We start from the raw sequence: 15,345 nt of genomic DNA, 5'->3' as shown, positions 1-15,345 counted from the left end.
ACATTAACAAAGCAAGTTTATATAAACTTGTTATGATCATAGGAATATGAGTTAGAAATGAATATTGTTGCACTTTAAAAAGATTTTGCCTCTTACTTTATCCCCAGTTACAATGTCCTTTTGATTTTTTCTCACACAGTGCTACTATATTTCATGAACTGGTGTATAAACAAACCAAAATTCTTTCTTCAAATCAAGAACTTATCTATGAAGGACGACGCTTAGTCTTAGAACCTGGAAGACTAGCACAGCATTTCCCTAAAACTACTGAGGAAAATCCCATCTTTGTAGTAAGCCGGGAACCTTTGAATACCATAGGATTAATATATGAAAAAAGTAAGTTAGGGTTTTTCTTGTTCTTACTGGCCATCAAAAAATTACAGCCAGTCTAGGCAACATATTTAGAGCTCATCTCTACAAAAAATAAAACAAAAATTAGCCGGGCATGGTGGCTTGTACCTATATTCCCAGCTACATGGGAGGCTGAGGTCAGAGGATCGGCTGAGGTCACAGAGGTTGCAGTAAGCCAAGATTGCACCACTGCACTCCAGCCTGGGAAACAGAGTGGAACCCTGTCTCAAAAACAAAAAAATCCACAAAATTTGTGATTGTAGAAATGATTGTCATCTTTATGAAGTTGATAGTGACATTAATGTAGAGCTTTTATAAATATTAAATTTTATGTTACTATAGTTGAAAGACAGCAATAGTAAAATTGAAAAGCCTTGTAGACATCATTTGACTTCAAATTTTGTTTCATAAAATGACAAAATTATTTGTTATACATTTCACCATAACTCTCTTTTAAAAGTGTTTCGTTGGCCGGGTTTGGTGTCTCACACCTGTAATCCCAGCACTTTGGGAGGCTGAGCCTGGTGGATCATGAAGTCAGGAGTTCAAGACCAGTCCGGCCAACACCGTGAAATCCCGTCTTTACTGAAAATACAAAAATAGGGTGCCTGTAATCTCAGCTACTTGGGAGGCTGAGACAGGATAATCACTTGAACCTGGGAGGTGAAGGTTGCAATGAGCTGAGATTGTGCAACTGCGTTCCAGCCTGGGTAACAGAGCCAGACTCCATCTCAAAAAAAAAAAAAAAATGTTTTACTAACACTCAAAATTGCCTTTTATATCATAAATTTCAGCAAACATTTTTTTGTGTCCAGTATGTATACAACATTGTGCAAAGCTTTAGAGTCTAAGAAAAAATAGATCTGCATTTTTAGAATCTTTTAAATTATTCATTCTACTGGTTAAAAAAAAAATGAATCACCCAGAATTTACATTTCTATTTAAGGGTTGGGAGTTGATGTAGATTTAAAGAGAAGCATTGAACTCATTGTGTTGGAATATAGTTAAGGAAAAAATGAAACTTCTTAGAAATATTGGAGGTAATTTGTTAGAGAATGAGCATTATTGTTTGAAAAGTACATTAAAGATTTTGCTACCAGTGTTTAATTTAGATATTCTGTTTGCTCTATAAAGGATAAAGTGATTTTTTCAAAAAGTTTTCTTTCTCATTTTATTTTACTTCATATTTCAGTTTCCCTCCCTAAAGTGCATCCACGGTATGATTTAGATGGGGATGCTAGCATGGCTAAGGTTAGTATTTAATTGAATTACTATGTAAACATCTCAATTTAATGTATTCTATCAATAGTAGAAGCAATAACATGTATTGTGTCTTCATGTATGCCTGTATGACTTAGGAAATTATTCACTTAAATTGATACCCTTTCCAAGTTATTTTCTGGTCTTTCTTTTTTTACTTTTTATCCTTTCTTGAATTTATTATATAAGAACATTCTCTCCATTGAGACAGTGCATGTTCAGATAATGTTAAGGATGACATATTTATTATAGTTATATCTGTTTTTAACTTTTAGAAATTGGTGGTTTATTGTTTTTAATTAACCTGATGAAAATGTATAAGCTTGAATAATTTTGTGTAGTTTTTCTTACCCTATACCGCAATTAGCACCAAATATTCACATTTTATTTCTTCATTAGGCAATAACAGGGGTTGTGTGTTATGCCTGCAGAATCGCCAGTACCTTACTGCTTTATCAGGAATTAATGCGAAAGGGGATACGATGGCTGATGTAAGTAGTAGATTGAAATGTGAAAATTGGTTTTCATGTAGACCTCGTTCATCATTGATATTTTCTCTCTTCAGACTAGTTAGGTTAGGTGCTTGATTTTTATTATAATGCATTTGTTTCATATTTAGCTTATAAAACATTTAGCAGGTATTTTTTCATGAGTCCTACAATGACCTTGTACAAATAGTATATCTGAATTTTAAAACTTATACCACGCTATAGGATGTGACGGCAAATGCATTTCTTTTCCTAGGACCTTGACTCGGTTGTCATTTCACTATGTTAGAAGGCTTTGGCTTGTTATAATCCAGCAGTCTGTACTTTCTCGCATTTAAGTCCTCAGAGTCTTCCTTCATTTCCTATCATTTTCCCAAATGAAATTCACAGTACTTTTTCATCACAGCATTTTTTTTTTCTTTTTGAGACAGGGTCTCACTGTCACCCAGGCTAGAGTGTAGTGGCACAATCACAGACCACTGCAGCCTGAAACTCCTGGGCTCAAGTGATCCTACTGCCTCAGCCTCCCAAGTACCTGAGACTACAGGCATACTCCACCAAGCCCAGCTAATTTTTTTTTTTTTTTTGGTAGAGATGGGGTCTAGTTATGTTGCCCAGGCTGGTCTCAAACTCTTGGGCTCAAGCAGTCAGCCCCACACAGCTGGGATTACAGGTGAGAGCCACTACACCCAACCTTCACAGCATTGAGATAGAATTCATAAACTATATAATTTACCCATTTAAGCATACAGTTCAGTGGTTTTTAGTATGTCCAGAGTTGTAAAGCCATCGTCTCTAATTTTAGAACATTTTCATCACCCCAGAAAGTAACTCTGCATCCATTAGTATTCACTCTCCATTTCTGCCAACACAGCCCTGCCCTAGGCAACCACTAATATACTGTTTCTATACATTTGCCTATTCTAGACATTTCATATAAATGAAATCATACAATATGAATATGTAATCTAACAAGCAATTTAAAAGCGAATTTTTTAACACTAGATCGCTTAATATAGTTAACTGATCATCTAGTTTAAGTCATCTCTTCCTAAAATGACTCTTAGAAATATAAGATGGATATAATTTTTACCTTTTTTTTTTTTTTACTTTTCATGGTTTATAGATGGCATCTTTCCATCTGATAAAAATGGAAAATAATTGATCTCTTTGGGAATTATGCTTATTTCTACACATCATTCAAAGCTTTTGAATTTTGCACACACATCGTAATGGCCTTGTGGCCGACAGATGCTGAGAAATTTGTTTTCTGCACTCTTACACTATGTATGTGCCCTTGGACTGTAATGCTTTTAACAGTTTTTGTATGCCTACCTCATACCCACCCCTTCTTGCAAAAATGGACGTGAAGCATTTCATCGCTCTTTTATTAGGCTCCTTTTTTTTTTTCTGTTAGCATTATATGAAACCCATAAATTTGTATTTATATTTTTCACTGGGTTCACATGTCTGGTTCCTAAGCCTATGTTTCTATATTTCTACTAAGAAGCTTCCTTGTTTTTACTGGTTTCTGGAAAAAGCTCTGTGTACTAACAGTTTTCATTTTCTCTCTCGTCTACCCTTAATCGCTGATCCTCAATGAAGCTTTATTTCTTTTACTTATTAGTTTATAGTTCAGTAAGTCATGAGAAAATAGTTTTAATGTAAACTACTGTTGGCAGTCTAATATTTTAGACTTTGTGGGCTGCATGTGGTCTCTTCTTTGTTTCTGCAACCTTTAAAAGTGTAATGTTAGCTCATGGACCTTACAAAAGCAGGCCTCAGTTCTTAGTTTGTTGATCCCTGATGTAGATCAAGCGTTCTTCAATTATGTATTGTTTACTTTGTCATCCTTCATCAGAGATTACATCACAAGTTGAGCATCCCTAATAAAAAATATTCCAAAATTTGAAACTTTTTGCTCAAAGTTAATGCTTCAAGGAAATACTCATTGGAGCATTTTGGATCTCAGATTAGAGATGCTTAATCATACACATTTGCATATGTATATATGCAAATATTCCAAAAATCCGAAACACTTCTGGTCCCAAGCATTTCTTTTTCTTTTTCTTTCTTTTTTTTTTTTTTGAGATGGAGTTTCACTGTTGTTACCCAGACTGGAGTGCAATGGCATGATCTCGGCTCACCGCAACCTCCGCCTTCTGGGTTCAAGCAATTCTCCTGCCTCAGCCTCCCGAGTAGCTGGGACTACAGGCGCGTACCACCATGCCCAGCTAATTTTTGTATTTTTAGTAGAGACGGGGTTTCACCTTGTTGACCAGGATGGTCTCAATCTCTTGACCTCATGATCCACCCGCCTCGGCCTCCCAAAGTGCTGGGATTATAGGCGTGAGCCATCGCGCCTGGCCTTGTCCCACGCATTTCATATAAGGGATATTCAACCTGTAATTGGTTTATAAGTCAGACAGTAGTCTGCTATGAGTAGTAAACATTAATTCTGGCAGTATAAACTGTAATGCTCTACAAACTATTTGTGTAATTGTAGATTTGTTTTTACTTTTTAATGTAATTTTAATACCTTAGGTTTCTAAACTGTTTAAGTAGTAATGGTTTGTGAAAATATAAGTTCCCTAGATATATGTGTATGTATATGTATGTATATATATATATATATATATATATATGGTCACAGAAATGCTTTTAATTATAGTATCTCAAAATGTGTGAATTGACTAATAAGAATATTGTTATAAAATGTTTTTGAACAGCAGTATAATTAGTGATAGATAAGAAAAAATAACTCCTTAGATAAACTAATGGGAATAATTTCTTTTTTTTAGTGAATTAGTTAAAGATGATTACAATGAAACTGTTCACAAAAAGACAGAAGTTGTGATCACATTGGATTTCTGTATCAGAAACATTGAAAAAACTGTGAAAGTGTGAGTAGACTGCTTCCTTACTATTAAGGGTTAAATTATTTAATGTTCCATTTCTGTTCATTGATTTAGTTATTCTTGGTACAATATCACATGCTCTGCAAGGGTTTATATTAAAGATCAGCCTTGGCCAGGCACAGTGGCTCACGCCTTTAATCCCAGCACTTTGGGAGGCCAAAGCGGGTGGATCCATGAGGTCAGGAGATCAAGACTGTCCTGGCTAACATGGTGAAACCCTGTCTCTACTAAAAATACACAAAATTAGCTGGGCGTGGTGGCATGTGCCTGTAGTAATCCCAGCTACTCGGGAGGCAGAGGCAGGAGAATTGCTTGAACCTGGGAGGCAGAGGTTGCAGTGAGCTGAGATCATGCCACTGAACTCCAGCCTGGGTGACAGAGTGAGACCCTGTATCAAAAAAAAAAATCAGCCTTAGATTAGTGATTACTTCATCACCATAAAGGCAAAAGTGCCAATTTTCTTGGTAAGAAATGAATACCATCTCTTTAGTGGCATTTCCTCCCAGCCATTAGCTAGCAAAAGGTAGTGAGAAAAACATCTTATTTCTGTCTTGCAAAACAGAAACTCTGAATAAGAAAATATGAAACCTGTAGTCAACAAAGGAAATAGGAAGAGGTATTCTAGAACAACCTGGTAGTAGTTTCAGAATTTTAGGAATTCGTTCTAGTTTATTCTTGTTAATTTTATTCCTGAAAATGTGTATTGAAACAGAATGATATTTTAAACTGCCCTCTTTCTAGAATATACTATTTGTACTGCAGAGAAAATATAGTAAATGAAATTAGTATTCGCTATTGACCTCCATTAATTATGAAATGTAGTATTTTTACTATTATCCTCACATAAGACTATTTGAAATTAATTTGTCTTTTCTGTTTTATCCTTTAATCTGCAAGTTTAAAATAGAAGCAGATAAAATTCCTTCTTCAGGAAGGCATCAGGTTTGGGTCTTTTTTTTTTGGTTTTGCTTTTGCTTTTTGAGACGAAGTCTCACTCTGTTGCCTAGGCTGGAGTGCAATGGCAAAATCTCAGCTCACTGCAACCTTCACCTCCCAGGATCAACTGATCCTCCTGCCTCAACTTCCCGAGTAGCTGTGACTACAGGCATGCACCACCACGCCCAGCTAATTTTTTTTGTATTTTTGAAAGAGACGGGGTTTCACCATGTTAGCCAGGCTAGTCTCAATGTCCTAACCTCGTGATCTGCCCTCCTTGGCCTCCCAAAGTGCTAGGATTATAGGTGTGAGCCACCATGCCCAGCCGTCATCAGGGTTTTTTTAAACAATCTGCTGGCTTATAGACTTTGAATCATTTTTTAATTTTTAAATGGTTATGATAAAATCTCAAATATTATTTATAAAACTTTTTTTTTTTTTGAGGTGGAATCTTCGCTCTGTCACCCAGGCTGGAGTGCAGTGGTGCAATGTCAGCTCACTACAGCCTCTGCCTCCCGGGTTCAAGCAATTCTCCTGTCTCAGCCTCCTGAGTAGCTGGGATTACAGGCACACACCGCCATGCCTGGCTAATTTTTGTATTTTTAGTAGAGACGGTATTTCACCATGTTGATCTGGCTAGTCTCGAACTCCTGACCTTGTGATTCACCCACCTCGGCCTCCCAAAGTACTGGAATTACAGGTGTGAGCCACCACACCCGGTCTATAAAACATCTTTTTAAAACTATGTATTGATTTTACTCATTTAATTTTCTCTTGTGACTTTTCATACAGTTACGAAAAGTTGATGAAGATCAACCTAGAAGCGGCAGAGTTAGGTGAAATTTCAGACATACACACCAAATTGTTGAGAGTAAGTATTTACAAAATTATGAAAATTATAAGCTCATAACCTATTCTTTTGCTGGCACTATTAAATTTAAACTTTCTTATGAGCTAGGCATGGTGGTACACACCTATAGTCACAGCTACTCAGGAGGCTGAGGCAGGAGGATCACTTGAGCTGAGGCATTAAAGGCTGCAGTAAGTTATGACGGTGCCACTGCACCCTAGCCTGGGCAACCGAGTGACATCTTGTCTATAAAATAAATAGTTTAAATAAATAAACTTTCTTACAGAGATGATGTTTCTCACTGCAGAGAAAGAGTATTTTCCCGTCTGTAGAAACTTCTTTTAAGAGTATTATTAAATACTCTTACTGCCTTGAAGTTTTTTGTAACATATCCAAATGCCTACTGTCATTTAAACCTCTCTCTGTCTCACTCACCCTCTCACTCTTTGTGTATAAATCCATAATGCTTTTGTGTTGCTGCTGTGGCAGTTAAAGCAAGTTCATAAATGTAATTTAACATGCAGTTGAATGTAAAGTGCTTAAGCTTGTTTAGAAATAGATTTAAATTAGTCCAGGCACAGTGGCTCCCACCTGTAATCCCAACACTTTGGGAAGCCGAGGCAGGTGGATCACCTGAGGTCAGGAGTTCAAGACCAGCCTGGCCATGGTGAAACCTCATCTCTACTAAAAATACAAAAATTACCTGGGCATGGTTGGTGCCTATAATCCCAGCTACTTGGGAGGCTGAAGCAGGAGAATTGCTTGAACCCAGGAGGCAGAGGTTGCAGTGAGCCAAGATCGTGGCATCACACTCCAGCCTGGGTGACAAGAGTGAGACTCAGTCTCAAAAAAAAAAGAGAGAGATTTAAATTAGGAAAATATTACCAGATTTTTTTCTAAAATAAAAATTTAAGGAAAGAAAGATTCGAGATCCTCAGGGAGGCAATCATTTCTATAGTTAGAAAAAGGAATTAGGACATACATCTCTTCTCCGCTATAAAATACAGAATTTCAGGGAGTCTCTGAATCTCTTATTAAAATATATTATAGGCTGGGCATGGTGGCTCACGCCTGTAATCCCAGCACTTTGGGAGGCCAAGGTGGGCGGATCACCTGAGGTTGGGAGTTCAAGACCAGCCTGACCAACATGGAGAAACCCTATTTCTATGAAAAATACAAAAATTAGCCAGGTGTAGTGCTGCATGCCTGTAATCCCATCTACTCAAGAGCCTGAGGTAGGAGAATCACTTAAACCCAGGAGGCAGAGGTTGCAGTGAGCCAAGATCATGCCATTGTATTACAGCCTGGGCAACAAGAGCAAAACTCTGTCTCAAAAAAATATTACGGAAGTGCACAGATTTATATATTAGTAATCAGTGAGAGCTAATTACTAATCCCAGATCTGCCCCTATTTACCTGCCTATTCATGGCTGGCTACTTAAGAAAGGCCTTTAATTCTTTGCATCCTTGGTTTCTTTTTCTCTAAAATCATCAATTTCTTATACTGCTCATCTTATGAGCTGTTGTACCAATTAAATGAGATAAATAAAAAATACTGTACTCTTGGCTATGAGCAGTGGCTCACATCTGTAATCCCAGCATTTTGGGAGGCTGAGTTGGATGAATCACTTGAGTCCAGGAGTTTGAGACCAGCCTGGGCATCATGACGAAACCCCATCTCTACAAAAAAATATGAAACAATTAGCCAGGCATGATGGTGCATACCTGTAGTCCTAGCTATTTGGGAGGCTGAAACAGGATGACCACTTGAGCCCAGGAGGCAAAGGTTACAGTGAGCCAAGATCATGTCACTGCACTCCAGCCTAGGTAATAGAGCCAAAACTCTGTCTCTAAATAAATAAATGTGTTGTAAGTTTGCAAGCTTTAGCATTTGAAGTATTCTTTCATAAAATGGATATTAAATGAAAAGTGAAAGGAACTTGCCAGGCACGGTGGTACATGCCTGTAGTCCCAGCTACTCAGGAGGTTGAGGTGGGAGGATTGCTTGAGCCCAGGAGTTCTGGGCTGTAGTGTGCTATGCCAATTGGTGTCCACACTAAGTTCAGCATCAATATGGTGACCTCCCAGGAGTGGGGGACCACCAGCTTGCCTAAGGAGGGGTAAACCAGCCCAGGTCAGAAACGGAGCAGGTCAAAACTCCCGTGCTGATCAGTAGTGGGATCACGCCTGTGAATAGCCACTGTATGCCAGCCTGGGCAACATATCAAGACCCTGTCTCAAATAAATGAATAAATGAGTAAATGAGTGAATGAAAGAATGAATGGAAGGAACTTGATACAATATTCTTTTCTCTTTCCAGCTTAGGCTGATGTTTAGTTGTTTCTTTTCCTCAGTTTTAGATCTCAAACAATGGTTTCCAAACTATGAGTAATGAACAACTAGTAGGTTATGAAGTTGAGTGCATTGTAATCAGCAATGTGTTTTTAAATGGAACAGAATAGAAAATGTCAGAATGCATCACATATAATAAGGAAATTATTGTTCATGAAACTTTTTTTCATTTTTGAGATGGAGTCTTTGTCACCGAGGCTGGAGTGCAGTGGTGTGATCTCAGCTCACTGCAACCTTTGCCTTCCAGGTTCAAGCGATTCTCCTGCCTCAGCCTTCCAAGTAGCTGGGACTACAGGCACCCACCACCATGCCTGGCTCATTTTTGTATTTTTAGTAGAGACGGTTTCACCATATTGGCCAGGCTGGTCTCAAACTCCTGACCTTGTGATCTGCCCACCTTGGTCTCCCAAAGTGCTGGGGATTACAGGTGTGAGCCACTGTACCTGGCTGTTCAGGAAACTTTTGATTCAGGTATATACACACTTTAAATGTTACTGAGTTAAAACAGTGAATTTCTTACTATGAGCTGTGATCAAGAAAGTTTGAAAACCATAGCTATAGAATAAAGTGATTAAAAGTCAGAAAGCACAAAATAGTCTTCCCCAGTATTTGTCTGCATTTAAATATAGGCAGCCATCTTGCTGTCAGTGTTTTATATTCTTTGTTTTCACTTTAGAACATGATTTACCAGCTCACAGGCCTAGTAGACATTTATTTCCAGGGCCAGCATCATTTGAGCACTTTCAATCAAAATTATATGTTTTCTTTTGGGGATCTCAAAATTTTTTCCATTTTTATGATATTTCTGTGAGATTAAGATTTCTTATGAGAAAGCATAGATAACCAAATAGCTTGAGGTAGTGGAGTCTTATGACATTAGGACTTTTCACTTCAAGCCAATTACTTTTCCCTAGATTTCATTTTTTCTCATAACCTGTTGAGTTGTTGTAACTCCTTTCCTAGTGAGACCTTAAAGAAATTTTTCTGGCCAGGTGCAGTGGCTCACACCTGTAATCCCAACACTTTGGGAGGACAAGGTGGGTGGATCACAAGGTCAGGAGTTCGAGACCAGCCTGACCAACATGGTGAAACCCCATCTCTACTAAAAATACAAAAATTAAAAAGTAACTGGGCATGGTGGCACGTGCCTGTAATCCTAGCTACTCAGGAGACTGAGGCAGGAGAATCGCTTGAACCCAGGAGGTAGAGTTTGCAGTGAGCTGCTGAGATTGCGCCATGGCACACCAGCATGGTGACAGAGCAAGACTCTGTCTCAAAAAAAAAAAGAGGGCCGGGTGCGGTGGCTCACGCCTGTAATTCCAGCGCTTTGTGAGGTCAAGAGATCGAGACCATCCTGGCCAACATGGTGAATAAAATGGTGAATAAAATAAAATCTACTAAAAACACACACAAAAAATTAGCCGGGCATGGTGGCATGCGCCTGTGGTCCCAGCTACTCAGGAGGTTGAGGCGGAAGGATCTCTTGAACCCAGGAGGCAGAGGTTGCAGTGAGCTGAGATTGCGCCACTGCCCTCCAGCCTGATAAAAGCAAGACTCCGTCTCAAAAAAAAAAAAAAAACAAAAAAGTTTTTCCCACCACAAAAGTAAAATTTATAAGTAGAAAAAATACCACATATATTCTGCACTCAAAAAAGTGATTCTTAAAAGTTTTGTCCATAGCCCTGCAGCATTGTTTCTCAGAGTGGCTGCTGGGCCACCAGGTGTCGTGGCTCATTCATGCCTGTAATCCCAGATCTTTGGGAGGCTGAGGTGAGTGGATCAGTTGAGGCCAGGAGTTCGAGACCAGTCTGGCCAACATGGTGAAACCCTGTCTCTGCTAAAAATACAAAAAATAGCTAGGCATAGTGGCGAATGCTTGTAATCCCAGCTACTGGGGAGGCTGAGGCAAGAGAATCACTTGAACCCAGGAGATGGAGGTGGCTGTGAGCTGAGATTATGCCACTGTACTCTAGCCTGGGTGACAGAGTGAGACCCTGTCTCAAAAAATAAAGAAGAGAGTGGCTCCTGGGCCAGCAGTATCAGCCTCACACGGGAACTTAGTAGAAATGCACATTTTGGGACCTCACCTTGGATATGTTGAGTCAGCAGCTCTGATGGTAGAACCCAGCCGAGGCCTTTTTTTTAATTTATTCTTTTTTTTTTTAATTGCATTTTAGGTTTTGGGGTACATGTGAAGAACATGCAAGATAATTGCATAGGTACACACATGGCAGTATGATGTGCTGCCTTCCTCCCCTTCACCTATATCTGGCATTTCTCCCCATGCCATCTCTCCCCAACTCCCCATCCCCCACTGTCCCTCCCATATTTCCCCCGACAGACCCCAGTGTGTGATGCTCCCCTCCCTGTGTCCACGTGTTCTCATTGCTCAACACCCATCTGTGAGTAAGAACATGCAGTGTTTGATTTTCTGTTCTTGTGTCAGTTTATTGAGAATGATGGTTTCCAGGTTCATCCATGTCCCTACAGAGGGCACAAACTCATAGTTTTTTATGGCTGCATAGTATTCCATGGTGTATATGTGCCACATTTTCCCTGTCCAGTCTATCATCGATGGGCATTTCGGTTGGCTCCAGGTCTTTGCTATTGTAAACAGTGCTGCAGTGAGCATTCAGGTGCATGTGTCCTTATAGTAGAACAATTTATAATCCTTTGGATATATACCCAGTAATGGGATTGCTGGGTCAAATGGAATTTCTATTTCTAGGTTGCAAAGGCCTTTTTAAATAAGCCTTCCAGGTGATTCTCATGCTGCTAAAATTTGGTCAACCACTGTTTTGGTTTTCTTTTATATATGTATTATTAAATGATTGTTACTCTACAAACATGATTATTATTTTTAACTTTTTGTATAACATTGTAGTATAGGCATTTCCCAGGTTTTTTTTTATAACACCAATTTTTTAATGATATGATATTGCAGCCAGTGGATTTATTACAGTCTTCTTACTCCTTTACTGTTGGTCCTTCAGTTTGCTTTTCACTCTTCTATGTAATGCTGTAAGAAATAACTTTTTCCATAAACTATTTCCCATATATTGGATGTATAATTTAACACGTTCTAAACACTAATGTTAATAAAGACATAAAACATAAAAACCAAGGTATATATTTGATCATATAAAAGTTTAAGCAGGGCACAGTGGCTCACACCTGTAATCCCAGTGCTTTAGGAGGCCATGGTGGGGGTAGATTGGTTGAGCTCAAGAGTTCAAGACCAGCCTGGGCAACATGGTGAAACCCCATCTCTACCAAAAAAAAAAAAAAGCAAAAATTAGCAAGGTGTGATGGCACACACCTCTAGTCACAGCTACTTGGGAGGCTTGAGGTGAGAGGATGGCTTGAACTCGGGATGCAGAGGTTGCAGTGAGCTGCAATTGCCCCACTGCCCTCCAGCCTAGGTGACAGAGTGAGACCCTGTTTCAAAAATAAAATAACCATTTAAGATCTTGGTATGTTTAAAAAATCTTAGAAAGCAAATAAGTTGGGAAAATATGATAAAGCATTTTTTATAAAACTAACTCATACAAATTGATAAGGAAAATAGTTAACTTATAAAAACTCGATGAGCAAAGAACATTTAGAGACAATTTATAAATGAAAATATATCTGCTGAAACTTTTGATTCAGGTATATACATATTTTGTTACTGAGTTAAAAATCTTGAAAAAAATGCTCAAATCCAATAGTAAGAAAAACTTGTATAACAGTAAGATACTGTTTTTATCTTTCAGATTATCAGGGCTTAAAAAATTATAATGCCAGTGCTGACAAGAGTGTGGTTTAAAAGGCACCCTTGTTTGTTGCTAGTGGCAATGTCAGCTGCTACTGACAACATTATTTGAAAGGCAGTAGTGTGTATCAGGACCTTTGAAATATTTGGACATATTAATCCTTTAAGTCTAGCCTCATCCTTTCTTCACAAGTTTTACAAATACTATATGCATTTCTGTGGCAGGCAAGTGATAAATTTACTAAACTTAAAATGAACAGAATCTTAGATGAGGTTTCTTTTCATTTTCTGTTTTTAAGAGTAGTTGCTTTGGTTTGGCCTCTAAACAAGAGCACACATCTTGCTACTTACATAGTTTATGCTTGGGACTGTTCTAGTGGTTCTATTGAATTTTTACAACAGGGCTATGAAATGGAGAATTAAACACTTTTTACAGATAAGGAAACAAGATTGAAGTATTTTACATGTTGTTTTAGAAGGGTATTTACTGAATGAAATGTTTTATAAGATATATTAATGCTAGTCTCACATTTTATAATCATATTGTACCCCTGGTGGAAATCAACCTAAGAAACTCTTGTATTTAAAAATGGAAATAATTACTGTGCCTTTGAATTGAAGTAATCTACAAAAGAAATGTGGTTCAGACTTTAAACTTTGTTGACACTGCGATGATTGTTTCTCAAAAAAAGCTTTTGGCAATCTGGATCTCAACCTTTGGTTTTATTTAGCTTTCCAGTTCTCAGGGAACAATAGAAACCAGTCTTCAGGATATTGACAGCAGACTATCTCCAGGCGGATTGCTGGCAGATGCCTGGGCACATCAAGAAGGCACTCATCCAAAAGACAGAAAGTAGGTTATAGCTTTATGCGTCGTTTCTGCTCTTATATATGTCCTTTTTCACATTGACTCAGTTAATTTATATGAGTTTTTCTTCCTTAAATAGTGTAGAAAAACTACAAGTCCTGTTAAATTGCATGACAGAGATTTACTATCAGTTCAAAAAAGACAAAGCAGAACGTAGTAAGTAAAATTTGCTATTTTTTAATTTAATAAATTACTCAGTAATTAGTTGTAGTTCAGTTTCATTAATTTGGTATATCTTTAAGGGTGGCTTCTTAAGCTGTTTCAGAGATGTGATTCTGTCAGGAAAAAGGTTGTGCAAAAAAACTGTTCTTAAAATCAACCTTTTGAATACTTTAAATCAGGGTCATGAACTCCAGAACCTCTAAAGGCTAGGCAGGTTACAGAAAGGAATGAAATTGGCCAGTGGGGACTCATCTACAGGGGAGAGCCACTACTCAGATTCACCAGAGGTATTGCCCAGTCTTCCCAGTTCTCAAAAAAAGCTAGAAATGTCGGGTGCAGTGGTTCACGCCTGTAATCCAGCACTTTGGGAGGCTGAGGTGGGCGGATCACCTGAGGTCAGGAGTTGGAGACCAGCCTAACCAAAATGACGAAACCCCGTCTTTACTAAAACAAATTAGCCGGGCGTGGTGGCGCATTCCTGTAATCCCAGCTACTCAGGAGGCTGAGGCAGGAGAATCACTTGAACCTGGGAGGCAGAGGTGGTGGTGAGCCAAGATTGTGCCATTGCACTCTATCCTGGGCAACAGAGCAAGACTCCATCTCAAAAAAAAAACAAAACCAAAAGCTAGAAATACAAAGTTTTTGTTAGAAATATCTTGATTTTTAAATGTTGACAGTTAATTGTTTTTTTACATTGTTCTTTACAGACCAAATAAAAGCATCTGTGGGCCATAAGTAGCTCATGAGCCACATATCTATGACATCTGCTTCAAATTCTTAGCCATTTTGAAGCAGTAATCTCAAAATAAAATATATTGTCTATGATGTTATGATTCTACATTAACAACAGTAATATATTTTCTTATTTCTAGGACTAGCTTATAATGAAGAACAAATCCACAAATTTGATAAGTAAGTATCCAGATTATGTTTAATAATTATTTTTGGTGATCTTTATTAATATGATTCAAGTTGAAATTAATTATAATTAAAAATACATATTAATCTTGATTTTACAGGATTGTTACAATATGTACACATTTTTGAAGTCATGCATCTGCTCCTTAATTGGGAAGTTACCACAGTGGGAGAAGGAGCAGGGACAAACGTTACCATTCCACTCAGTCACCTTCTGCCTCCTGTGCTTTCATTACAGAAGGACAGATAATAGAGCACATAGGAGGGCAGACTTAACCACTGTCTTAACTTTAACCTCATTCAATAGGCATTTTCTTTAACATCCATTTTGAACCTTTTCTTTCACTTCTTGCTGCTATAATGTCTATCTTAGAAATGTTTACTTTCTACTGTAAATATTCTAAAGCCACAACAGTCATTATAGGAAACAGATACATTTCATATGTTTGAAAATTTCTAAATATTGAAAGTAGAAACAGTGACATTGG

At 38.0% G+C, this 15,345-nt stretch overlaps 1 protein-coding gene across 9 annotated transcripts in view; it reads left to right on the top strand.

Moving 5' to 3' along the window:
- Nucleotides 1-15,345, top strand: part of TBK1 (TANK binding kinase 1) — a 62,798-nt gene that overhangs the window by 38,231 nt on the left and 9,222 nt on the right. For all 9 annotated transcript variants that reach the window (XM_009004156.5, XM_078336135.1, XM_035256205.3 and 6 more), the window contains 8 exons: nucleotides 140-336; nucleotides 1,544-1,602; nucleotides 2,011-2,102; nucleotides 4,901-5,002; nucleotides 6,746-6,824; nucleotides 13,641-13,762; nucleotides 13,857-13,933; nucleotides 14,812-14,851. In XM_009004156.5, the coding sequence (XP_009002404.1) occupies nucleotides 140-336; nucleotides 1,544-1,602; nucleotides 2,011-2,102; nucleotides 4,901-5,002; nucleotides 6,746-6,824; nucleotides 13,641-13,762; nucleotides 13,857-13,933; nucleotides 14,812-14,851 (768 nt within the window). The remainder of the gene's footprint in view (nucleotides 1-139; nucleotides 337-1,543; nucleotides 1,603-2,010; nucleotides 2,103-4,900; nucleotides 5,003-6,745; nucleotides 6,825-13,640; nucleotides 13,763-13,856; nucleotides 13,934-14,811; nucleotides 14,852-15,345) is intronic.

This window comes from Callithrix jacchus, chromosome 9 (assembly GCF_049354715.1).
Source record: "Callithrix jacchus isolate 240 chromosome 9, calJac240_pri, whole genome shotgun sequence".
Taxonomy (NCBI): Eukaryota; Metazoa; Chordata; class Mammalia; order Primates; family Cebidae; genus Callithrix; species Callithrix jacchus.
The sequence above is the reverse complement of the archived record's forward strand: the minus strand, read 5'-3'. Positions and strand labels throughout refer to the sequence as shown.